The sequence below is a fragment of the Larus michahellis genome, chromosome 3 (genome assembly GCF_964199755.1).
Source record: "Larus michahellis chromosome 3, bLarMic1.1, whole genome shotgun sequence".
NCBI lineage: Eukaryota > Metazoa > Chordata > Aves > Charadriiformes > Laridae > Larus > Larus michahellis.
In genome coordinates this window covers 30,443,979-30,470,317 of record NC_133898.1, presented here as the reverse complement: position 1 = coordinate 30,470,317, position 26,339 = coordinate 30,443,979, and the positions used below count along the sequence as shown (strand labels likewise).

Sequence of the window (26,339 nt, the reverse complement as noted above, 5' to 3'; positions counted from 1 at the left end):
GTTTGGCTGCCCTTATCCTTCTCTGCAAACAGGCAGCATCATCCAGCCCCAACAACTACATCAGTCTTTGCCCGGCTTCAAGAGCCAGGCTCTGGGAGCTCTGGTCTAGCCTGCAAATCCTCCCATGCAAGGGAAATCCTTTACAAGCTGCCTTCAGCTTGCCTTGCCCTGAGCCTGCTCACAAGCACTCTAGCATGAAGCAAGACTCCACTGAATTCAGGAAAGAACAAGCCAACAGGACCAGGCCATGGGCTGTGGATAGGAATAAGTTGTACTGCACAGAATGGTACTCTTCTAATTACTGCAGTAGATAAGCTACTAATTAAAACTGCTTGAGAGTTCAGAGCCTGCACATCACAGAAAATGATGATCCCAGATAATGACCCTTCAGATGCTGCTGTCAATTTTCCCTGACATCTATCCACACAGATCACCTTGAGGAGCAAAACTGTCAGTCAGCCCTGCCTTTCTATATTTTTGGCAGTTCTGCTGAGGCTGCTGAAAAGACCCTAGTGATAGCAATGAAGTTCCATGTAACAAGATGGTGTCTACCACTCTCATTTCTCAGGAGTCACCACACCAATGTTAGTGACATTTGAGTATAAGCCACTTGGAGGGCTCAGAACAAAGCAGTTGGCTCCTATATGTCATAACACTGCCTCCTTGAAGGCACCATTTTTCAGTCTGCCATCTTAACTTTGGTCGTAAAAAGACGACTCCTTCTCCAACTGTGAGGTACAAGGCAATCAGGAGACTCCAGGGTCACCAGGCCTGGGCCTGCAGGGAGCTTGTACATGAGTTTTCAGACTGTCCCTACACCATCAACGATGACGAAAAAACTCACTGTTGCTTTTGTGGGCATAATACGTAAAAGCCAAAGAAAGGATTCAGGCTTGCTTCTTGTGAGCAACATTTCTTGAGTGTCCCTTGTGAGCTATGCTTAGAGAGAAGGGTCTACATACCAGGGGCCAATATAAGATGTAAAAATCAGCAGGATTTTGACCATCTGGGAAAGCCAGAGTAAATAGCACCAGGTGTAATTTTTGTCACACCTGTTTTAGAAAGGGTGATCTTAGAAGAGTGTTCCTTTTCTTTCTCAATCACAGGACTCCCCTCTAGGCTAAAGATCTCACCTGAATTGCTCAATATTTTAACATGAGTACTACATGATATATATCATGCAATAGTTAGTTCTAACTAGGGACACTTGTGCTTCCTGACTGTCACAGGGAAACCTCAGGTAGTTCACAAGGTACTGCTCAGCAAAGCAAGCAAAGGCAGCTTTTTTTCCATCTATGTTAATAAAACAGAGGTTGTTGCTACCAGTGCTTCACCTGGCTGTTTCCCAGCCTCTGTGCTTAGCAATCTTTTCAGGCCACAGAAAGCCAGGGCATCTCCAAGACCCATGGACAACTTCCATAAATGAAGTTCAATTCCTAAGGCTCCCACTGTGCCTGCATAGCACAGGCAGTTTCAAACCCTGGCTGAGATTCCATGCCATATGTACAGCCACCTCTATAAACAGCAGGGTATATGATGCATGGAGGCCTCTGCTCAGAAAGCAAAGAAATCCAGATGGAATCACTGATGGTCATTTCTGGAGCATGCCTGCATGGCAGAAAGTATTCAGGGGTCTCTCTCTATATGTATACATCTCTTATTTTTTTAAAAGAATTAGCATTCCTGAACAACCCCTTCCAATAAAGTATTAGTAAACGAAAACACTAAATGCAAGAAAAGATTCAGCAAAGTAACTGTGCCAGTAAAATCATCACTAACTTGCTAATGAGCTTAGAAGACACTGCCACAAAGCAGCCAACAGCAATTTTCAAGACAGTAACACCCTTTACCCTTTCTCAGGAGCTCCTAAAATTGCCTATCTCCATTTCTTCTTGCCTACTTTTTTTTTTCCCATCTTCACATGTGAACTATTCTGAGGCTGATCAAATCTGTATCTAGCTTTTACACAGACTCCTTGGTGACTAATTGTTTTTTATTTTACCCACTTCAACACCCTTCACTAACACTGCAACTTTTTAATCAGGCAGGATCTCCATCTACATGCACTTGCCTTTTTCATTAGGGATCTTTTCCCCTGCCCAAAACCACTTTGTATTGTTTTGCTACCTCAAGCTACAGCCATTTTGCTACGGGCTGCTCGTAATATTAACCTTCATAGCATTGAGGCTGAATTACACACTCAACTTCATCTCTGCCTCTCACAGCTATAAACACTTATTACCCCACTTTTGAAGACGCTGTACGCAGAAACAAACCAAAAGTATGCAATTCACCCTCTTATACTGGCTATTTGCCAGATGCATGCCGTCATCTTCTCTTTACGATTACAGTATGATACGTTGCTGCAAGATTTTTCTAAGATGTTCTGAATGGAGCAAGAGGAAAGACTTTTCCCGATAACCTGTAGAAGGCTGCTGCAGGGCACGGAGCTTATATCAGCAGGGTTCTTACTCCCTTGACTTCCACTCCTGCACTGCATTATTTATAGTAAAAAGGAAAACAAAACACTGTTCTACCTAGAACCAAGTGCAGGTCTTAGTGATGTGCCCCACAGGCAACGAGAAAGAGCCAGATATCCTTGACAGCTAAAAGTAGGTGTTTTTGATGACTGCCATTATTTGGGTACCCTTAAGATCTCCGGAGTGTCAGAGTACCACGAACAGGGTGTATTCCAGGGCAGAATATAAAATCAACGTGGCACACATGGTCTGCATAAATCATCTTCCAGTTTGGGATTTACACAGTAACACAGCAACAGCAGAAATAAGTAGATGGAAAATTCTGCCAGGCCGTGTATCTGTCTCCCCAGCACTATTCAGTATTTTTTCCCTGCAGCGTGTTCCCCACCATCTTGTCAGTCTCTTGTGTGAATAGGAGACAGGTGGATATAAAAATACAATCATGAGGCAAGTGCTCACAGCGCTGGGTGACACGGGCTCTCCACAGCGCTCTGCAACCAGGAACTCTTTCATAGCAGAACTGGGATATGAACTGTGGGAACACACTGAAAGGCTCAGACAAGATGTGGCTGTGCTCAGCTTTTTTCCTGCATACTGGTTTAATTATCAGAAGAATTTTACTTTTTAAACATTAAACAGTTTATTTAACTATTAAACAGGAAAGCTTAAAGCATAAACCACTTATAAATCAGGTCGGAAACTAGAATTTCAACCTCCTACAGGCAGCCCTCATACACTTGATGTCAAAGCCAATGTCCCTGCTCAGCCAGATGACCACGACTGGCAAGAGGCACAAAGAAGGCCATTTTAATTAAAAATATGATTTTCAGGTTCAGCCTATGGGTTATTCAGGGAGTGAAACTACAGCATGTTTCAGAGCTCTCATAGCAAAACAAGAGTAACTTCATCATATGCGCCCAGTCTGCATTGACGTACAGACAGGCAGAAACTGTTTACCAGTGTTTCCAACAATACATCTACTTCATTTACATTTTTTGTTCAGTCCTGGCAAACTCTCTCACTTGTCAAGTTCAATGATGCCAATGCACAAACAAAGAAGTAAACACTCGTGAGCCACGTTGGCTTCTGTTAGATTTGCAATCAACAGTGAAAGAATCCAGAGTTTGTCTAATGGCGAAGGACCGATCCCGCTAGAAAAGAGAATGTCACTTCAAAGCTGGTGGAGAAGTAGTGCGAACAACTGGGAAGAAATTAAAGTCTACACTGAAGTTCTGACAGTAACCATAGGACCGGCCCGTCTCACAGAACCAAAGTTACGTAGTAATTCCAGAATTAAAAGATGCAGCTCTCAATAGTTTTCACTGGCCTGAGCACAGTACTTAGAGTGTTGCCTTAAAGGCAAGGTAATTTTAAGAGCTGTAATTCAGGTCCCAAGTCTTCTTCAGACTAACACATAGTAAATGTCTGCACACCTTATAATTTCCCATCTGTAACACAAATACTACTGTTTCTTCCCTCTCCTCTTTTCCAGTCCTGTGTGTTTCAACAGTGATACGTTCAGCCCCTTGCTGAGCTGGAACACCAGCATTTAACATGCTATTTAACTTTGGTTGAGGTCCTTCAGACACTCTCATAGTATCAAAGCAAATGAGTCGTTAAAGGTCTATTTGGCTTCTCCCCCTAAGCATACTGATGACCTCTCCTTCAGTCTTCCCTCCTGTCAAACAAAAATAGGCTACAATGAATATCAAAATCACTGTCTAAATGTGCTCTTTCTCCATATCTTGAACCATTTAATCAAAGAGGTCAATTTACCATCTGTTTTTCAAGATTACAGAAAGCACATTGCTTAAATAAAACTACAATAAGCGATTTTTCTTTCCACAAAGTAAAACAAAATTAGTTTATAAATATAATGAAAAAAAAACAAGTTTTGACAATTTAGCTGATGTCTTCAGTGCCCGTACTGAATGGGGCAAGTTTCCTCAACGCAGCACAACCTCTGCATTACTTGATAATGTTTCAGTCAAACGGTCATCAGACAGGTATTGCCCTGAAGGTAAACAGTCAAGCAGTATGGAAATGAAAAGGATAGACGCATGTGCTGTGTCTCCAACAACTCCTACATGCAGCGGTGCGGACAGCAGGACTTCAGTTATATAAACAGCGCAGCTGACCATTACAGTGACCCCTTCTGCAGTTTCCCTTATGCCCAGGTACTCAGCATGAGATTGTTTGTCTCTATCCCACAAAAACTGAATAGTTTGTCCAATATCACATTAGCAAACCATTTGAGGAGGTGCGATCCAAAAGAGTTAGGCAAGCCACTATATCCACACAGATTTTAACTGGGACCACAGAGGATCCTCTGACATTTGACCATGTAAGACAAAGAGCAAAAGGCTTCCTATAGACTCTACCTTCTAGCAGAGAGTGTGCACTGAATGAGAACAAACCAAGTCAGTATGTAGCTCACCACTCTGTGCCAATACTAATAGACCTTAAAATACATTTCCAGCACTTTAAAAGCTGTTACCTTCATGCTTTCCACATCTGGTGCTGCTATGCTCTGGCAGCTAATGCTTCTAAAGGACAGATCTTTACACGCTAAGATAAGGAAAAATCAATTTCAGTCACCAAAGGTGGAATCGCTAAGCACAGGGGCTATCCTATGACACTGAACACAGTAGGAAAAAGGTTCAGCACTCACACTTGTACTGCAGCAGTGTTGATATGGTTTAGCCGATTCTGAGTTCTCTGAATAACAGAAAGTAAGTATAAGGAAGGTGAAGACACGGGGAAGTCTTGTTATCTTCTTTCCATTTACCCCAGATAAAATGTTTAAGGATTACTGCTGGAAAGTCTTATTGTTCTGTATATGTTTGAGGAAATAACAGCAGGTCTTGCTTGTCAACACATTTGAAATTGACAAGATCAATGGGAATTATCAGTTTTATGAATCCAAAATACTTAGATTTCACCTTGCTAAAGGTAACTCAACTCATGCAGATGGATTTCGCAGAAGAGGAGATGCAGGTTTGCATGCTGCTTGACAAATATGGAGCTATATTTCAATAGGAGGCTCAGGATGATACATGCCACTTCACTCCAACACCCTCATTCTTTCCTGCTTCTGGTCCTATGCAATGATTTGGTTTAGCAAAGGTTTCCATCTGGAGACACCAGAGGCACAGCACACACAAATATAAATGGTTTTAACCAATAACAGTTATGAAAAACTCTCCCTGGTGGTGGGCAATCACAGGTCTACCACCCTGAAGTGAATTTTGCTCTCTATAAATTAGGATGGGGTTGCTTGTCTGCTTTTTAACCTCTGTAGAAAGCACAGGTACCAAAGATAAGTGCAAACAGAATCTATCAAATCACTATTTTGGGCTTATTTGCAATTCTTTGACATCTAAAAGCCTTCTAATACACTGTGGGAAATGGTGTGTGTGTGTTAAAAAAATTATCCAAAAAACAAAACAAAAATACACACACAAATATTCACGGTATTAAATTTGTTAAACATTCAAGCACCCAGAAAACCAGGGAAGTGAACCCCAGGACAAAATGAAAGTGAAGTCCAGCCTCTGGCACTCTCACCACAATATAGGCACTCAGAGCAGAGCTGCCGCTTATCCAAACCACTTTGCAGTGTGCAAAGTAATCACCTACAGCCAGCCCTTTGGCTGCTGCTATTCCACTGGCCTCACCTGTAGAAAACCTCTGTGAAAATAAAAAATAATAATAAAAAAGGTGTCTTATCACTCTGCAGCACTGGGAGCAATGGGAATGTCTTTGCTCAGACAGGGGACACTTGAAGACTCTTTGTAACTCTTCACACTTTTTAGTTTTGAAGAGTCTAGACAACTTCAGATATTCTTCCACTGAAGCGTATCAAGTACTGCATAGAAAAGGGGGTTAGATTTCAAACGGGACACCACCTCTTCAGAGACAGGCAGAAACAAGTAAACTTACATTCTTACAACAATTTACTTCAGCAACAATGGAAGCAAGTGCATCTAGAAGAAGCCTGCTTTTGCACTGCTTGTAACCCAGACTATGTTGTAGATGGAAAACCAGGCAATGCAAGTCCAGGTTTAACTTACTCAGCCATTTTAATTTATGAGGCAGACCATAAAGTGTAAAAACCTAACAAATGGCTGTCAAAGTCTCATAAGAAGCTAGATGTTTAAGCTGCATCAGTTCAGATAAGCTAAGATATGACTAGGACTAGATACAAAATATTTTCTAATATATTAGGCCGTATCCTTCCTTGGTGTAAGTTAACATAACTCCACCAATTTCAGTGAGACTTAGCAATGTTTTGATTTTCCCATATAAAAATAAACAATACATCCAGCATCACTGAACACTCACATCTAATCAAACAATGGAACTGAAGCTCTCACATGAAATTACTGTCAACCTGTCTGTTGTCATTTTACAGTCCAGATTAAAGAAAGCTTTCATTTGTCTCCTTCCAGGTATGACCGCAAATCTCCACTGAATGCAACAGGATGGCATCAGAACCACAATGACAAAAATCTGGTGGCTGCGCACCTGCTTGCTCCAATTGCTTCCAATTATCCTGAAGGAGCTCTGCATTTCTAGGAAGCAGTTCTTCCAGAGAATAACAATGATCGTCACATATCTGCTAAGCAATCAAGGGCCTAGCCCAAGCAACCGTCACATCTCTTTCTCATCTTAACTTCAATGTCTGAAAAGAGGGAGGACAGTCACTTTTGGATGGGGGGGAAACCTGGACAGAGAAAGGGGAGGCCAGGGTAGAGACAGTATCCATAAATGCAAACATGATGCAGGCAGAAAATTGTATCATTATTCTGAATACTACAGCCTATGTTGTTTCTAGTGTTGATACTGTGAATTGCAGTGAAGTTGCTAGATATACTGTACCTACCAACATCTAGATGGGATATTCTTATCAGACAAACAAGTAAATACTAGCACTGGGTCACCCCCATGGAGAGGGCAGTGTCAAAAAAAAAAAGCCTATCACTTCTAGTAGCATTATTAAATGTCTCAACCTATCGTTGACACGTCTAGTGTAAGACCAGGACATAATTGTTACCCAGATGGAGAGAGAGAGAGAGATGACTGCTGCTCATGAAGATACAACATGAAGATTGGCCGGCACTAGCAACATCAAAGTTAACTTGAAACTTCTCCTTTGTTTTCCTTTTTTCCCCCCAAAAGGAGAGAGATTGTATTGTTAAAACAGCTAGAAGTACATGAAATGCGTAGGCTGTGGAAAATGTACCAATTATTCAACAACATAAAAATGGAAGAAAAACTAGCTATTTATTATGACTCTCAGTTTATAGGGAGGGTGTGGGCAGGTAAAGAACAACAAAAATCTATTTCCTGTCTAATTTACTGGCTAACTTGAAGAAGAAAAATAGAATAAGGGAAGACTAGAGAGACAAAAAAAGGAAATAAAGAGCAGGAAAAAAGATGTCTAACAAAATTCAGGGTCTTTTCCAATACCTTCAAACTGAGAGTAGGCTGAAACTAATCACTTCCATTGCCCAAGCAGGCAACTGCCACAGTTGCAGGCAGAGGTAAGGTGACCACAAAGGCAAGACCACTTAGCAATCTGGGTGCTACATGACTGGTAAACAAGACAGTGTTCTTCTACCATGTGGCTGATTCTGAGAAAAAAGCTCCAGGATGTCCCCTTTTCAGTATTTTTCAGTTACAACTCTCCAGCGTTATTAGTCAGTCTCTGCAACAGTAGTTAATGTACCTCTAAAGCTATGAATCTAACAAACATAAGAGCACTGCGTTTTGTTAAACTTAAAAGCAAGATCTATGCTTTCCTTTTTCCCATGCCTGCGACCCTCTGCTTTTTGGCATGTCGCGCAACACAGCCTCTGCACAGCTGGACTTTGTTCTAGGCCGCCTCTCCTCAGGGAAGTGCACAGCAGGGCAGGAAACATCTCTCACTCCGCGGTTACCTTGCTTTAAATCTGCATAAAAGACAGAGAGGCCCCAGGCTCTACTACAGGCCATATGCTGCAGCAATGACAGAAGAGTAGCTGCATAGCCTCTTGGTGCCAAATCACTGTTAACTAAGAGAGAATTCCAGACCCTCCAAGATCCCATGACTGCAGCTTATTTACTTGGCTTCGGATGCATAGATGTGAGCTGCGTTATGTCCCTACGGCCACTAACTGAGCTAGGAACAGAAATCAGCTTTAAGAAATAGGTAAACACTGAAGGCAGATAAAACTAGAAGGAAAGAAGCACAAAGCAAGGCCATTCAGATAGCGCATATAGCTCTTCAAATGAGTTGGACCTGCAAAGCTGTGCTCCAGAAGAGCCCTGACTAATGTCATCGTGTGAAAGGTCATGATGCTTTGAACAGGCTAAAAAGAGAAGGAAGACTAGAAGAGAGATGAAGCAAAAATTTCTAAAGTTCCTCTCTAAAAAATGACAAAAAACAATTCCATGTACTTTGGCACTACCACTTCTTAGAAGAACAGATTAATTCTGATAGAAAACAAACAGCTCCACACATCCACAGATCAGCACTAGCATACATAAGCATTATCTTTTAGCTTTTGTGGTTCTCTCACCAACCTCCATTAGTACTACCTGGTCATTTCAACAGAAATACCAATGGTTCACATGTACAGATAGATTGGATAACCTTTCCCCAGAAAACTGGTCTTTCTAACAAGAAACAAAGTAGCAATGAGGTTAACTGTCAAAAATTAAGTCATAGCAGTTTATGTTCTATCTTGCGGTTAAAGCCCCCCATGTCCACTAATGATCAAATGGATCATCACAGCTCTGATGGGAAGGAGCTGCTTGCGGGATGCTTCTGCAAGGTTCCCTCCCCTGTACACAGACACTACCAGTTTCATGATTAGAAGGCAAAATTGTTAAGGGCAAAATAAGTTACAGAATGCAGACTTTCAGCTTAACGTTTGGCCAGGCTGAAGACCTCAGTGTATTTACACTCCAGGTGACGTTAAGTAGATGACAATAACTGTGCCATGACATAGTCCACACTAGATGGGCCAACACATTTTGGGCAAGTAGTTCATTTCCTGACATATGCAGTTACAGACAGACTGAAATTCCTAGGGAAAAAAAATCATATCCCAATTAAGGAATTTTTGTCCAAAACAAAAGACAGTTTCATCTGAAAATGTCAGAAGTAGTTCAGCTTCTAAACCAAAAGATGGGTTCTTTTTATTCCGAAACAACATCTAACTACTGGCTTTGCTATATCAAATTTTTAAAAATTGAAAAAGTAGGTTCTCTGAATGGAAACCATTTGCACAAATCCAGCTTGTGTATTATCATTGTTGATGGAATCTTGACTGTTGTCTTAAAGCATCACATACAAATTGCTCTAAACGTCAGAACAAATTAGAGAGCTTCATCTGCCTCCTTGAGTGACTTTCATCCCTAATATTCTCATTTCTTCCTTGTATGGTGCTTATTTATCCCTAGATAAAGCACAGTCCCTCAGGCAAACGACTTGCAGCTTACACTATAATTTAAAACAACTTTACACACCTATGTTAGCAAATAAACCAATCAACTACTTACTGTTCTTCTTGTACATCAAGATTTCAAAGGAGTTCATCTCATAGTTCTCAAATGTTTGCCGGACCTTGTCAATTGTATCTTTGTCTGTCAGCTCTCCATACATAAAACTACAAATAAAATGAGAAATTCAAGTCAGATACTAGACAAAGACACAAAGCCATTTGTTTACAGTGTGAAAAGGACCTATTTAGAAATAGCCCTTCTTTGATTTGGTTTCACCTGGAAAGTGTATTTGACAGATGCGGCCCCAGGAGATAAAAGACAAAACTGGAATAAACAGATTACTTTTCTCCTCAAGCAACAAGCACAACACTACAAGCTATTTAACAGAAAATAAATCTGCTCTCAAATACCTGCAGGTGCTGCTTTTTTGCATAACTTCTGCTCTGTGATATCCTGATAGCTTGCAAAATCCATCGTTGCTGTAGACAATGGGCCAATCCACTATCTGGGCATTACCCAAGACAAAATTAGTATCTGTTAGAAAGAGCACATCAGTTAGACGTTACACAAGGCTACGGTTACATTAGAGAAAAGACTCATTTCAGGACCCAATCCTGATTGCTTCAGTCCCTGCAGTTTTTCCCCAGATATTATTCTTCCTGCAGTCAAAGGATTATTTCCAGTTTTAATTTTAAGTAAATTCTTATTTTAAAAAATATTAATTACTCATGCAAAGCTTAAGAGGATGGTTTTATGCAAGCGAAACACATGACAGTTAAGTAGGTAAAATTCATCCTTTGACTGAGAACAGATTCACCAAACTGTTTCCCTCTGTGCCACGTGCACTGATCCACCATGACACTCAGTCTGAACGTGAAGCTTCTTACACACAGCCAAAACAGCACATGAGCAATATTTCTCCTTTCCGAATGTAGACACAGTGGCTCCTCTCAATACAGCCTTCCCTGCCAGCCACGCAAGCTCAAATACTTCTTATGTGACGTGTACGGCACAGTGCTCCAAACTAGACACCAGACAACTAAGGTTAGTGCTTACACCAGTAGAAAGAGCTTTTTGTTTGCTGTACAAACCAGAAGGAGTTTCAAACAGTACGAAAAAAACTGAGCAAGATTCGCACCTCCATTCTCACTGGATCTGTGTGTGCTACTTTTTTTTTTTTTTTTATGATTGATATCTCATTCAAATTATGACCATCCTCAATGCTGGGCCCAGCTCTTGCTTTTCTCTGCTGCTTTGGCTCTTGTGCAGTCAACTAACTACACCTGTGCCAAGACAGACAGCAGTTGCTGGTGCTTGGGCACTGGCAGGCAGGAGATGGTGCCTCCTTTCACAGCTGCAAAGACCCCCTGACTTTGGAAAGACAGGCAGAGCAGCCACATGAGATTAAGAGGCATCCGCCTTTAAGAAGAGCCTTTAAGGGAGCCTATGCTGTCTAGTTTGCAGGATCTAAGCCCAACTGCTCAACAATACATAGCTGTCATTAATACTTCCTGCAACCAAGAGACACAAACACGACATTTTACCTATTAATTGCAAAGAGTTTTATTTATTTTAACTTTCCCTTTCAAAATCTTTTGTCCTGTTGCAAACTTCAAGTGGGTTTAAATAAAACATTCCTGCAGCTATCTAAATCCATTGGCCAATCCCATGAGCATGATTAAGTGTATCTTTACACACTCTTTAGAATGAAATACGCCAGTAGTATAACTTCAGGACACTTTAACTGCTTTGTTTCTCACAGTCTTTTTTAAATACCATGGGTTTTGCTTGGTTGAAGCACTTTGTTCCAAAAACAATACACGTCTTTTACCCTTTCCTATGAATAAGTAAGCCAAGTCATTTCTCATTGCTAAAGCAAGTGCTTTTGAGTGTCTGTTATAAACACTGCATTGCACTGTGTTAGGATATTTTTAAATTTTCGTCAGGAAGTACAAAAAAATGACAAAAAAATATGCAAATACAAGTGTTAGGCCAGGTCCTGCCCTAATCTGAATGGTTTTATTTCATGCATGCATTCCTTCTCACCATCTCCTCTTCTCTCCATTTCCTCAAGAACTCCTTGAAGAGCTTTTATTAACTTAAGCAGTGGCCTTCCTTTCACGCTTAAACCTCAACACTGTCTTTGGATAAATAATCTCTTTTTTTAATTAAAAGCTATATAGGGCACTTTTCTGATGACCATTACTGTGGTAATCCTACTTTTATCTAGCCTTGCGATGCTTCTGTAAGGTACAACAGTGCTCTTATCCCCCTTTTACAGGTAAAAACAGATCACTAAGTCCACAAGGGGATTTAAGCACCAAAAGGCAAAACTGCTAGCCCTTAGATGCCCAGCTCTCAAAGGCTTGGGAGATGGAAGCTCCATGCGTAGTGTGGGTGGGAGAGAACCAAAAAACATCAGCACAACAAATAGAAACCTGCCCAAATAGAAATAGATGATCTTTAAGGTCCCTTCCAACTCTAACTATTCTATGATTCAAGTTAAACTATAGAAAACAATGAAAAAAGGGGGATATTTTAAGGGCTTTTTTTCCCCCCTTTCCTACATTACTTACGATAACTAGTATCTTAACATAAAACCAATTCTCAAAGATAATAGCCAGGATTATTTGCCATTATTGCAGGCGCTAAAGAATGACATTCCCACTTGCTTACCTTTTGGCCCAACAAAGCCTGATTTTTTTTTGACTGGCAGTTTCCAAAGAATGCTTAGAGAACATGCAAATATTTCCCTCCCCGCTGACAGCCTAGCAGTTTAGGTGTTCTCCTATGAGACGTGGGGCTACCCAAGGGCGATGAAAGCTCAGCCTTGATTTCAACTCCTGAATGATTGTTCTAATTATCAAGCTACCAAAAAGAACAGATGCTAACATCCTCACCATGTGAGTTTTTAAGTCAGTGTGACTTACTTGTTGTATTTTATGCATCCCTATTAGGCAATCCTGTTAGTCTACACTGGGTGAGCCACTCCGGGATGCGGAGGTAGAATGCTTCATTGGGGAGTCCTGGTTGGGTTTAGTTGTGAGTTACAACCAACCTGAGAGATCTTTACACACCTACAAAGCTTTAAAGGCAATAACTTTGGCATCTATCAATTCAAAGAGCAAGTCAGGGATTTTGATGATCCCACTGTTTTATAAGCATGTCTCACTTCCACCTAGTTGCCACTTCTGCATCTTCACCCTTCTTTGATCCAGGCTTTACGCAGCTTACAAACACACAGGAAGTAAATACTGAAGTTGGACCCATTCTCCGGAGCCAACGCCACAACCCTGACTCATTTTTGGGCTTGCTCCTCCAGCTCTATTGCCACATTGTTTAACCCTTGACCTGGGGTGATCCCTAGATCCCAAAAAATGCCCTGCAGGGGCCAGTGCTTGGGAACTCTCCATGTAGCTGAAAGCCTGCAGAGAATGTTGGCCCCTGTGAGCACAGCAGCCAGGCAGCCGAGAGAAGCTGTAGTGGTAGCACAATCCAAACTGCTAGGCCAGGAAAGAGGTTTCCAACCCACCGCACTCTGACAGCTTTCTTTGGGGGGCTAACAGGCTCAGAATGATCAATTCCTTTGTTCATGATTTTGTTGCAAAGGGAGAGACAAACGGCATTGGTGGTTTCCAAACTTCCTGTACCCACCTTTTTTTTTTTTTTATGAAACTCACTGTAGCCTAACAGCCCACAGAGTGAGAGCCCCAGCATCCTCAAAGAAAGAGTCTCAGAGACAAATAAAAATTTCTTTCCAGTTACTCACTCCTCTTCCCAGATCTCTTTGAAGACAAAACAATGACACAAGAGTGGTTCTGTGCCTGCATTTCTCCAGGAGTGTCTCCGACAACAGTGTTTTGCCTGTGCGAACACTAGCAAGACACAGCATAAAATAAGGACTCCCACTTATAACTCCCCTGCATAGTTTATTCTGACAGATAACCCGGAGGTAGAAGTGCTGTTCTCATTGCTATCATTTACATTCAATTGCATTGACATCCCTGACAATGTGCTGCTCAGAGACAGCTCATAATCTGTTAAACAATTGTTCCTAGCATAAGAAAATATTAAATAACATCCACTGAGGCAAATACTGCCTCTCCATCCATAGGGACACAGGGTCCCAGAGGCCAGGAAACAGCTGTGGCTTTGTTGCACAACAAGCACGAGGGATGCTCTAGTGAACTCTTTGAGCATCGCAGGGCAAAGCCTCCTGGGGACTCACAAGTGGGTCAACAAAGCTGGGAGAGGAGTTGGTCAGAGGAAGACCATGAATAAATCCACTGCTAAATTCTCTTCAAAGACTTGGGGTAAAATGTATGTGTCACAGCTGCAGTACTCAAACTATTTAATGACTTGCAGCACCTCTTTGAAAGGACTCAAAGGACTCCCTCACCAGGAAATCGATTTCTATCAAAATGTCAATTGGGTTAGTGGTATTGCCTGGCCCAAGGAGAAGCTGTAAGCATCACTGGCCCACCTTTATCAGCTCCAAGAAGAATTGAGCTAGGAACTGGAGAGGGCGGGCTCATATAAAAGAAGACCTGAGGTTCTGGCTTGTGCTGCATTTGGCACAGTCTGAGCCAGATGGTTGAGAGGCACAGAAATATGTAAAGCGCAGCACAGAGCAGCTCATGCTGCAGAAATGCAAGAAAGAACTTCAGCATCTCAAAGGCAGCAAAATTACTTGCATGAGTAGTGCAGACTTCCATGATGAGAGTCTGCAGCACTGCTTACTTTGGGAAGTGCCCCACTTCATACTTTCTAGCCTGCATTTTCCACAAGTCAGTTCTGTTCACTGCAGTATATCCACACGTCAGCCTTTACACACTCAAATGTCAGACCCGTTTTGGATTATCACTTTAAACTAGTCACAGCAGCTTTAAAGCAACAAGAAAAACAATTTAACTCCTTCCAAAACGTAAGACCAGACTTGCTTAACCACTGAAACCAGTGCTTTCCTCCACTCACAAAATACATCATCACAGAAGAATCAGAAAATGTTTTTCCAAATAACAGCAACGCTTTAACAACAGCGACAGCATGTCTCTAGAACACCCACCTTCACTGAAGCTACTGTATCTACTAAATCTTGTTGCTCAAGCCTCTGAAATGCCTGAGAACAACAAGCACCTCACAGACACGTAGCTGGTCAGGATGAGCTGCCTAAGGAGAAGTCATCTCCTTTGCAAAGAGCATGGAGCGGGCTACCAAAATGCCTCCTCCCTACCATTCCCCTGCACTGCTGCACATTCGTACCCATAGCATCCCAGCCTCTCCTGTAAGGTGGATCTTGCCTAGCTGAGCCCCCCACCTCTTTCCAGATGCCAGCACACCAGTTTTGCCTTTCCCTTTAGGAAGGCGCTGTCAGAAGGTCAGACACCAGCAGCCAGACATATTCCCAGAACGCTGCCAGACACGTTCCCACATCGCCGCCTGCACAGAGGAGGCACACAGAGGCAACCAAGAGGAAACCTCTGTTCAGTGTGTTGTAGCGCAAACCGTGGTAACAACAGAGCCTGCACTTTCAAATCTGTATGCAGATCTGTCAAAGCCCCCCACAAGTGTGCTCAGGTTGGCACTATGCACAAACGTCATTTAAACATGTTAATATCTTTTCCCACAGTCATCATACAAATATAAAACTCAGAAGATTTGCTCCTAATTTATTCCCCTATAAGCAAAAGGAGAATCAGGCTCACTGTGGTGGGAATACCTGCTCCTCACTAAACTCGCTAAGTCTTCCATCAGCCCCCTATAGAACAGAAATTGGGCTCCTCATTCCAGACCACAGCCTTCATCGTGTTGGGTGAGGACATAACCCTGGTTATGGAGACCAGCATGTCTTTTTTTACCATGACTCAAACTCTTCCCATGGATCTTCAGTGCAGGAAACCTAGACCTCTATCATTACAAAGCACACACCACTGTTACAGCAGAACTAAGAACTGCTCAGTAAACAGGTCTCTTATGCTACCCATAGTCACTGGGGATAGGGGTGAGGGATACAGCCTCCTTCGCTACTGTGCCGTTAGCTGGGTATAATGCAGCATAGAAATGTGCAGTTGGCAAAAATGCAACTGCTGTATGATTAAAGACTGTACCATAGAGCTTAAGTACAAGGGATAGATGAGTTTCTAAACAATTCTGGTATTTACAAACTTATGACTTTGCATCACAAGTAGCATCATTTGGATATGGGGAAAAAAGAGATGGTTTCATTTTTGGTAAGGAACACAACGCATGGAAATAGAACATTGTTTATAAGTAGGCTGTCAAAATTGCTACAGTCACACAGCTCGTATTGTGCTTTTGCTTTAACCATTTGCAAAGGATAGGCTTGTATTAATTTCTGCTCATGTTTAGTCTTAGCTTTGACAAAAGTAAACCAGCAGCATTTAGTCACACTGATTAGTTACATTGTTCAAATGTAACTTCCGAGATCAAAATACAGCCCTAAATCAGTACAAATAAGTCAAACTGAATTTCAAGCATCTATTCAATCCTTTCTTTGCATATATGGGATTCAAGGCTCACACTTCAGGGAGGAAAGACACAGGAACCAACCAAATTTTCATCTTAACAGAAGTGCTTTAACTGTATTCAAAACAAGTACGGAGCTGCTCAAAGACTATTCACATAGTAGAATAAAAGTAATAGGACAAAATTCTGCTCTTCCACCCACATTCTCCTGCAGAAGTCAATGGTGTTACATGGATACACACATCCACTCAGTATCTCCTTGTATTCATTCCTAGAGTGGGAGTGTGTCAATGTTTAAATATCCCATTGAACAACTTGATCTCTCTATAGAATAATAATATAGTGGTCTCAAAATTGTACATCCTTAATCTCATGACAAAATTATTTTAAGCTGTAGCCTCACTCTAATACACAACAATGTATTATAAAACCCTATTGATAGGTTTATTTGAGCTTACATGTTTTATAAAAGTTTCATATAACTATTTATTTTACAGCAACAAAAATGTATTTAAAAGCTCCTTGGCTGCTACAGCATGAACACAATCCACTAAATGCAGGCATTTCATGCTTTATTCAAATATGACTTACACTGTCATGCGTACTCCAGAGTACAGTGCAAGTACAGGCTGAAAAGATTATTAAAAAATGTATTTCATCATACTTACCACAAATAACAAAGAGACACTAACTAAAACAACAACTTCAAGTGACTCACTTTGAATCATTACAGAAAATGAATGCTAATTTCAGCCAGCAGTATAGATAAAAACTAGTGGTTCCATCTCAACATTTGTTATTTTGCATTGTTGTAGCAAATATTTCACAGTAGGCCTCTACCATGAGAAATGTTTAAATTGAAAAGAATACAGCCCTTCAACACTAGTAGCTGTAAAATATTCATAATTATCTATATTTTTTAAAAATAAAATGAATTAGTGAAGAATAATGGAACAAGAACAGCTGAAATGGAAAGTGCACAGAAGCTGTCATACGTATTTTATGCATAGCATCATTCTTTGCCTATCCCTGAAGTGCTGTCCATACCAAGAAATTAAAAAAAAAATAGACAAAAAGATATTTAGACAAATTTGACATTAGCATGAGATCATTTTCAGAAATTAGAAAGTTCATCAGTTGTAAGAGTCATACATTGCACCATTCTTAATAAAGGACCAAAATACTGTTTAGCAGTGAGACGTCACAATTTAATTGATCGGGAGGTTTTTTTACCTCTCATCTGATCTTAAAAGTAATCCAGAAAAAAACATGTTTTAGGTGCATCAATTATATGGGCCTTCCATCATTTTAAAGAAGCCGTTTGATTTACTGATTATAGCCACAGCCATCAAAAGCCTTAAAAGCATTTGACAAGACCTAACTCCCTGCTCACTTTTAGCTATATGAGTTACAAAAATGCATTAACAAATTCTCCAATGAATGGGTTTCATTAAGATTTGTTTTATGATCTTGTTCTAGGATTTAATGCAGAAATGGATTGATATGTTGAATTATCACAGGAGAACTTCTTGAGCTTTCAGAACATTAATTTTAAAACACATTATCTATCATCTCCGTGTTGTACATTTTTTTTCTTACTATCTATAAAAGTAATTTTAAGGAAATCGGGTCATACATTTCTAAATGCATAAAGATGCACACACAAAACTAGAACCTTCCGGCCTAGTAAAAGCCAGCAAAAAACCATTTTATACTCAACACAGGTGATACTGAAGAAAAAAAAAAGTCAATACCAAATAGACATTTTGATCTACTGACCAATTGTATGAAAAACCTGGATGAAAATAAAAGCATCTCCACAGTTGTTAACTTCGAAAACAAGGAAGGCGAGGAGAAACAAACTCTGTTCCTTTGTTTCACTCTCAGTTTAAGAAAACATCCTTAACACGGAACCGACAAGTTGTCCCCTTGTGGTTTTTGAAGGCCTGCTGCTTTCATGGCTAAATGTCTTGTTCTAATCGGTGCCAACAGACAGACCTACGCTCTTGGATTTTACTCAGCCAAATGTGATTTTACAGGAAATCTTGAATAAATTGGGTCTTGCAGTGTAAAGTGTACAGACTCAAGTTCAACCACTGGATGCACAGCGCAAGCCATAGTAATGGCAAGGGAAACAAGATCTTCAGCTAAAGGCACTCTATACATATAGCACCTTCTTATTATTGAGCCAGCAGTTTTCCATGCACTTTTTGCAAGGCGTGACTCTGGCAAAGAGCCTTCCGTACAAGGGAAGAGAAGCATTGTCCAGGCCAGAACCCTCTACTCCATTACATCGAGGTTTTTTATACTGAGATTAACCCACTGAAGCCTGGAAGGTGGATGAGACTAAGTTGGCAGCACGGAGCAGAAAACCTCCTGCGTATCTGCTACAGCCTTCCAAGTCAGCCCATGTGGGAACTTTAAGAACTAGGATAGCTTAACCCAGACATTGCACTTCATAAGGAATACCTCAACGTTGCTCTTCCCTGTACACAATGAACTTTGTCCTTTTCAATACTTCCATGTCTAAAACAGTCACTAAAATGCATTTCCCTATTCAATAGAACCTCACTAGATCACACTAGGATGTAATTTACCAGCAGGACAAGGTTTCTGTGCTCATTGTCTGCAAATAACAAATTTCACCCGGTGGTGCTTGAAGATTCATTGAAAATTATGGAACTTTATGAACCATCAGGAAACCAAACATACTCTATCAAAAGGAAATATAAAAGTTTACTCCACCCCAAAAGTGTGCTTGCTAATTTCAACAAAAGCAGTCCTGTTCTCAGCATGAAAATACGTTGTTGATGACTGATGCAATTTACTGATTTTGGACTAGTATGAGGTATGCTGGTGATGACCAGGACCTCACTGCCCGTGGCATATCGCATACGGAGGATTGATGCAGAGCTTGTGTTCATGTATGTGTTCCCTACCAACGTCACAGCTCAGCAGGCTGAAAGTCATTAGACCCACAACACGTAAGATAGTAAACCCTACCTTTGCGGAAGGATGCCTGTACTGCTTCTGGACCCAAACTGTATTAGCAGCAGCCAGGTCTGCATCTCCATACCATGTTGCTCGCTGCTTTAGGTTTTGACAGGAAGGCAGGCAGGGCCAGGTTGCAGCAGACACAGCACTGTCTGCAACCACTGTGTGCGAACATGTCATTCAAATGAACATTTTATTCAAGTGCAAAATTATGAAAATAAAACTGGGTTTGGTTCTTCATTCTCTCTTAGTTTCCTTTGCATTTCTCTCTGGCTGAGCACAAAACCAGGTTTTTCAGTTTCAGAGCTGTTTATTATAAAGTTAATTTCTCTCCTAGGTCTCAGGCAACGGCATAAGGTTAGCGTGCCCAGGTTGCAGAATATTTATTGTACTGGGACCTTATAGTCTCCAATGGAAGTAATGCCATAAATCATGGAAACGTCTGTTATTCTCAGGACTTGTGTCTGAAGGTGCTTTTTCTTTCCCCCTACAGGGAACTCGCTGCATTCTCCATCAAAGGGTGCAGGTTTGCTTCCATACCTGATGTCTCCTTAGGGTGTTCCCACAGGACTTTGTGAAAGCAAGACTAAATTCAGACAAGCCTTATGCCCTCTAATCTCCTCTTCTTCCAACCTCCTTGTCTTGTCAATAAATCAGAAAAGCATCTGTGACTTCCACTGAAATTCCATAGCCATGTAAATGCAGGACTTGTGTTTGCCATCCTTACACACGCACAATTATCAAGTACCTCTGTGAGAATTTTGACCAAGGAAGGACTGCAGAATTTATCTGGCATTTACATAAATTGAAAAGTATTTTTGCCTCCAGTTATCAATAAAGCATTAGAATATCACAAAGAATCAGTATTCTCTAGAACATACTGCACCATTTGAATTGGGTGCCCTGGCCATGAACCAAGATTATAACTGTTGCTGTTATAGTGCTTGTATACTGTAGATGTATTACATTACCCAGGAAAAACATTAATATCACATTAGCAGTAACCATCAGGGGCTAGTGATTCTTTACATACTGCACTGTTTTACAGCAGGGGCTCATTTTCTGTCCCATTGGGTGTTCTGGTCTTTAAATATTTCAATGCTCCAAACAATTTTTTGTCAACTGAGCACTATATACAACATTTATTTTTCTAGCTCTACATAGCTAATATAGAAACACAGCTTTTAAACATTAAATACAAGACAAGCAGGATTACAGTGTCCCTCATTTCAAAGAAGAGCCTTCAGTTCACACTTCATCCAAAAGGTCTTATTGTGAGAAGAAATCACAGAGGACCAGATGAGGTCGACAGGTCTCAGTGGATTCTTTCCTGTGTGCGCTACCATAAGGCCATCCCATCCCAGGATGGGCTGAGAAATTATCAAATCCTTCTTTACTCCAATGTATGGAAAGGAAATACTCTGCAGCTTCTAACCCTAGCACAGCTCTTTTGGCTGGCATTTAGTGCGTGAGAACCTGTCTCAGAACCTAAGAAGCAGCTCTTGTTCCTAATAACTCTCAAGGAGACAGTTCAGACCAATGGAGTTTGAGGTGAGTCTCGCTGTGATATAAACATAAGCAAAATACTAACCCTAAAGGAAAACCCCTGAACTTGCATGCCTACACACACTGCTATTACTTTTAGCCATTGAAGGCTCATCAGCTTACCAGACCCACATCTAATATGAAAGGCTGTTCAAAGAACTACTTCTTAAGCAGTTGGTAAAAAAATTCGTATAATTAGTGCTGTCCTTAGAGCAATGGTTCCAAAAGTGGTTGCATGTCAATTACTTTGTTATTACCATACAGCCTCTTTCACTGAATTAACACCCCCTGCCCCAAAACATAACACGTATCAAGAATGTGTTTTCCTCAGTGCACCTGTGACTGTGGATGCACATCACATACAAGTACCTTTAAGTGAAGCACTTTTCAGTATCTGTTTCTGTTCTATGACCAAATTCCTCTCCTTTCAAAGGGAATCCTCGCCAAATTAGGAAAATTCCTATATCTGTATCAACTCAATATCTGTTGGCGCTACTTAACTTGCTTGCATGTGCCAGCAAATACAGTTTGACAACAAGCCCAATGTTATTTGGCAAATCCCAAATGGCTTAGTTTCCTTGCGGGTCACGTTACTACCCAGTCAAATGAAACCAAGAAGGGGGAGCCAAACCTCAAGCTTTATGGGCCCATTTAAGCACTCATCCTGTGGGCATCCCAAATCATCTCAAAGGCCAAGTAGGCAGGCCAAGAAGAGACAGGCAACAAGGAACTGGCTTGTTTCCATGCTGCCAGCACAGCCCTGCCAGACAAGGAGAGCGAGGAGACTATCCTTGTCTCCTGAACAAGACGGAGGTTAGAAAAGGCTGATGGTCCCACATTAGCACTGATTCATACGCCATTTGTATGTGACGGCATCACATTTACAGCAAAGCTGGACTGTGTCCAGCAAAAACTAGAAGGCATGTTACAGAAGAAATGGTCTTCCTAACCTGAGTCACTTCTCTAAGCTTCTCCTAACATGGCTGAACTGTGCATCACTTCCTACCAGGCTTAATCTAAAAACTTGTATTGATTACAGCCCTCAGGACTTGCCAAGCATTTGGAAATGGAGTGCTGTCATCCTACCTGTGCTGTCTAGCACCACACTCTGTCATGACACCTTCTTAATAATGGGAGAAAAGAGGAAGAAACAGAGCATAGCTTCTGCGGCATGACTCCCCCCCATCTCCAAACCTCAACTGATTTACTGCATCAAGGTTTTGGCACTGAAAGTCAAAAGAGAAAACTGTTTTTTAATGAAGAAAATAATCTACAAACTCAAGGCAGTTTTGAGAAAAGCCTTAGATAACTAGTGTTGGAAGATTAGAGAAGCAGCCTGAGTGTGATGATATGTAACATTTCATTTTTAAAAAAAGAGGGCAAGATTCACTGTAAGAATGGCGAGTATTTTTTCAGGAATGCAGCTTCCAACCCCTTCCCTTCTATAGGAAACTTGCAGAGAGAAACAACCTATAAAAAGAGCCTCACGATTTTATGTGAAAATATGGTCTTAACAAAGGCTATTTCTCCAATAATAGTGCCTAATTGAAAAAAAAAATCATTTTTTGGATATTTTGAGTTTTTATCTGCTTATCAAGAGGGTTAATTATCATTGCCTTATCAGAACAAACTGACTATATTTTTAATTAACACATCTTGTCTTCAAAAGGAGCTTGATCCTGCACATTCTCAATCACAGTAGAAGTTCTTAATCCCTTAAGTAACCCCATTGAAGTCAATGGAAGCACTAAAAATGGCAGAACTTAGGCTCATAGCTTTAAAAAAAAAATGCACATGCCCAGGTTTAAACAAATACATAAACGTTTGCACGGCCGCACACTTACTGAGGGAACAGCTTTTGGTAAGTCCCTAAGTGAAAGAATCTGGATAACATTAATGCATATTTGCATGCAATTGTGAAATTCGAGGCATTTTCCACCCCACAGTTTTCCAAGAGAAAGACCTGCTTACAGTGCACTAGGGAAAAAAAAAAAAATTAAAAAAAAATTGTCTACCCTCAGCCCTCAAAATGGCAAACTCTCTCCTCACTTGTGGCAAATCTTCCCTTTCCACTCGGACCCGCAGCCGTCGCCGATCCCCCGCCACCGGGCTTTTTCCCTTCCCAGAGACCATCTTGAATCCCCGCACCGCCTCCCCGACCGGAGCCGCCGTGCCCCCGGCGGCACGCAGCCCCCGCCGACGGCGGGACCCCACCGGTGACCCGACTCCCTCTCAACCCCCCCGGTGCCCGCCGGCTCAGGCCCCGTTGCTGCCCCCGGGGCGCGGATCCCGCCCCGCACCGGGCACAGCCCGGCTCTCCCCGGGCGCCCGGCCGTGCCGGCGCACCTGCAGCCGGAGCCCCGCCGGGAGCCGGCCGCCCCGCCGCCCGGGCCGGCGGCTCTCCGGCAGGACTTGGGCGGCGCAGCCGACCGGCGGCACCGGCTTCGGCCCCGACACCTGGATGCGCCGCTCCGGCGGAGCCACCCGGGAGCGGCGGGGGCCCAACGCCCGGGGCTGCCCCCGCCGAGGAAGCGGAGGGCTGCTTCGCCCCGGTGAGGGCTCGCCCTCAGCCCCGGGGCGCGGGCGGCGGCGCCTCCCCGGTTCCCCCCCCTTACCGTTAGACCTTCGCACGATGTTCTCCAAAAACGTGTTCTGAGGCGCCACCAGCCCTCGCCTTCCCCCGGCCATAGTCGCCTTTTCGCGGCAGCGCGGACGCGGAGGCTTCGCTCAGGGCTCTGCCGCGACGCTCCCCGCCCGCCCCATACCTCCGCCGGGACCGGCACGGCTGTGCGGCATCAGCCCTCCCGCCGCCTCCCGCGCACCACCGCCGCCGGGCCGCCCCGCGCCGCCCCCTGCCGGCCGCCGCCGCCCCGCGCCGCCGCCGCCGCAAGGCCGGTGCTGCAGCGCCATCGTCTGGACGCGACGCGGCCCGGCGCTCGCTGAGGGGAGGCCGGCCACGGGCGCCCGCGGAGGGGCAACGGAGCCCGCTCCGGGAGCTCAGGGCGGCGAGCCGCCACCGGCACTGCTCGCGGGTAGCGCCTCAGCGGAAAACGCTGTGGCGGGAGGGCGGAGGGGGGCGAGTGAGGGACCGGCGGCCCAACAGCCGCCGAGCCTGAGAGGGATCTGCCCGGGCCGCCTCACCACGGGGCTCAGAAACTCGGAGCGCTTTCAAACCGCTCACAAACTCGGAGGTACCTCCGCCTGCCGGGAGGGGCCGCTGCCTCCCGCCCCGGGCGGGACGACGCCGCCGGGCACCGGAGGCTTGGCGCTCAGCGACCCCCCGGGCGGCTGCGGGGGCTCGCCCGGCACTACCGGCCCCGGCCCGCGTCTCTCGGTTCGCTGGGGTGAGTTGCTACTTCGTAATTATTATGTGGTCTAACTGATGAACAGCTCAGGGTAAGCGCCGAGATAAAGAGTTTAAATATAACCTTTGACAAGCCTCACACTCTTTGAAATATTTAATTTACCAGGGGTTTTCAGTCGGGGATTAAACGACTTTGTTCTTTCCCCCTCACCAATCTATCAGTAAATGGAAAATACTCAGATCTTTGAAATTTAAAAGGCAGATTTTCTTGCTGGCGTTGGCATTTACTTGCTGTAACGCCTCGTTAAGCGCAGCACCTTCAGGCTCCGCATCTCAGGGCATATTCAAGACACGACTATGTTTCCGCATGATCACACGTCGGGGGGGGAAAGCTATGTCCCACACTGTCAGCAAATACAGCGTGGCAAAGATGACAGTCAACGTCACTCCAGCTTTTTAAGCATTAGCGCTGCTCCCACGGAATTCTGGCACTGCCCAGATAACCCTCGCCCAGGTCACACCAGGGCCGCAGCACAGCCAGGCACAGGAATTAGCTGTGCCATGGAAGCCGCTTTTAAACCCATCACGAACTCGACACGGGCCAGCCCTGGGTTTGCTGCCAAAGAGAGACAGGTTAGGAGAGAAAAATCAAACGCCTGAAGCTGCAAAAAGGCTACCGATTCTCCCTGAAATGTTGTTGGATTTGGAAAAAAAAATCCCATGGAAGCATTTATTTGCATCTTTACGCATCCAAATCTATCCCCAACAACTTCACATACGAAGACCTCAGGTTATTTAGCTCCTGCTAGCTTCAGCAGCACAGACCAGACCTGAAGAGATCTTAAACTCTCTGGCAATTTCCCCAGAAAAATTGTAACTGTTAACCTTTGACACTGCATTTATACAACTGCTAACAACCAAGAGTGAGGTTTTGAAAAACTAGGATCTGGAAGACTGTTCCGTTATTCCTCTACGCCACCGTGCCAGAGGCCTAGGGAAGTGCAGGCTGCCTTAGCTTCTGCCGGGCTCTGCAGGAATATCTACAACTTGGAGACATCTGGCAGCTGGCAGACACTGCAGAAACTTTAAGGCCTTTAAAGAAAATAAAGATTTTAAATGGAATCAGCAAGTACATAGAAGTGGGAACAAGAGGACACAGAGTAAGAAAGAAAGGCCGTATTTTTACTGGAACTCCAATGAAGCATGGGCTGGCTGCACTTTGTGTTGCATTGTGTGATCCAGTCTCCAATTAACCAGCTCTCATTTCAGAGCATCACGCTTTATCTTTTAAGTTCCACGTCAAAAATACTATTTTAGCTAGGTTAGGGTTTACATCTACCTTGTAACACTGCAAATGAATAAAATGTTATAGCAAACAGAAGATTTCTCCTTTAGACTTTCTCCCCACTGCAAAATATGATTCCAACTGGTGATACAAGTTTTTCACCACTGCTGCAGAAGTGTTAATGTTTCACTGTGATTATTTTAAATTATATACTCATTTTCTTGCCATTACTGGTAAATTTTGCAAAGTATACAAAGCTGGAAGCAAAGCCCCACTTGAAGCAGCACACAAACACTGTCTGACTTCATTATTAGATGACAGACAGATACATCTCTCCAGCTATCATTTTTTTGGGAAAGTTGAAAAGTGGAATTGCTTCATTTGCTTGACTGCTAAAGCCTAGTGGACAGAACTTAATATCCAACACTTCCACTTAAGGCTAATATAAAGGTCATAGTTTGCTACAGAAGACATTTGGCTGTATTTTGTTATGCTGCTCTTTCAGCCTGTTTTTTTTTCCTGGAAAAGGCCCTCGGTCAGGACTTGTGGGAGCACCCCAGTAAGCGACCGTCCCTTGGCTGCAGAGCCTTAAGCTACTGTTTCACAGTCACTTTGAGCAGCAGCTGCTGCTGCAAAAAAGGACAGATTTGCCTTCATCTGAGCTGTGCGTATTTGTCACCCCACTTGAATTGAAAACCAGCCTGAAAAGAAACCCAGCCCTGGCAGTGAATGAGGAAAGGCAGCTGAGACACCT

The 26,339-nt window shown here is 43.0% G+C and overlaps 1 protein-coding gene across 3 annotated transcripts in view; it reads right to left on the bottom strand.

Annotated features, from left to right (window-relative positions):
• The window catches only part of KCNH1 (potassium voltage-gated channel subfamily H member 1), a 192,696-nt gene extending 168,874 nt beyond the window's left edge, over window positions 1-23,822 (bottom strand). For all 3 annotated transcript variants that reach the window (XR_012586085.1, XM_074579511.1, XM_074579512.1), the window contains exons 1-3: window positions 23,612-23,822; window positions 10,382-10,505; window positions 10,029-10,135 (exon numbers count right to left, since the gene is read on the bottom strand). Coding sequence is in view for 2 of the 3 variants with exons in the window: in XM_074579511.1 (XP_074435612.1) it covers window positions 10,029-10,135; window positions 10,382-10,505; window positions 23,612-23,684 (304 nt within the window). In the remaining variant the exon portion in view is untranslated. The remainder of the gene's footprint in view (window positions 1-10,028; window positions 10,136-10,381; window positions 10,506-23,611) is intronic.
• Window positions 23,823-26,339: the final 2,517 nt, after the last annotated feature.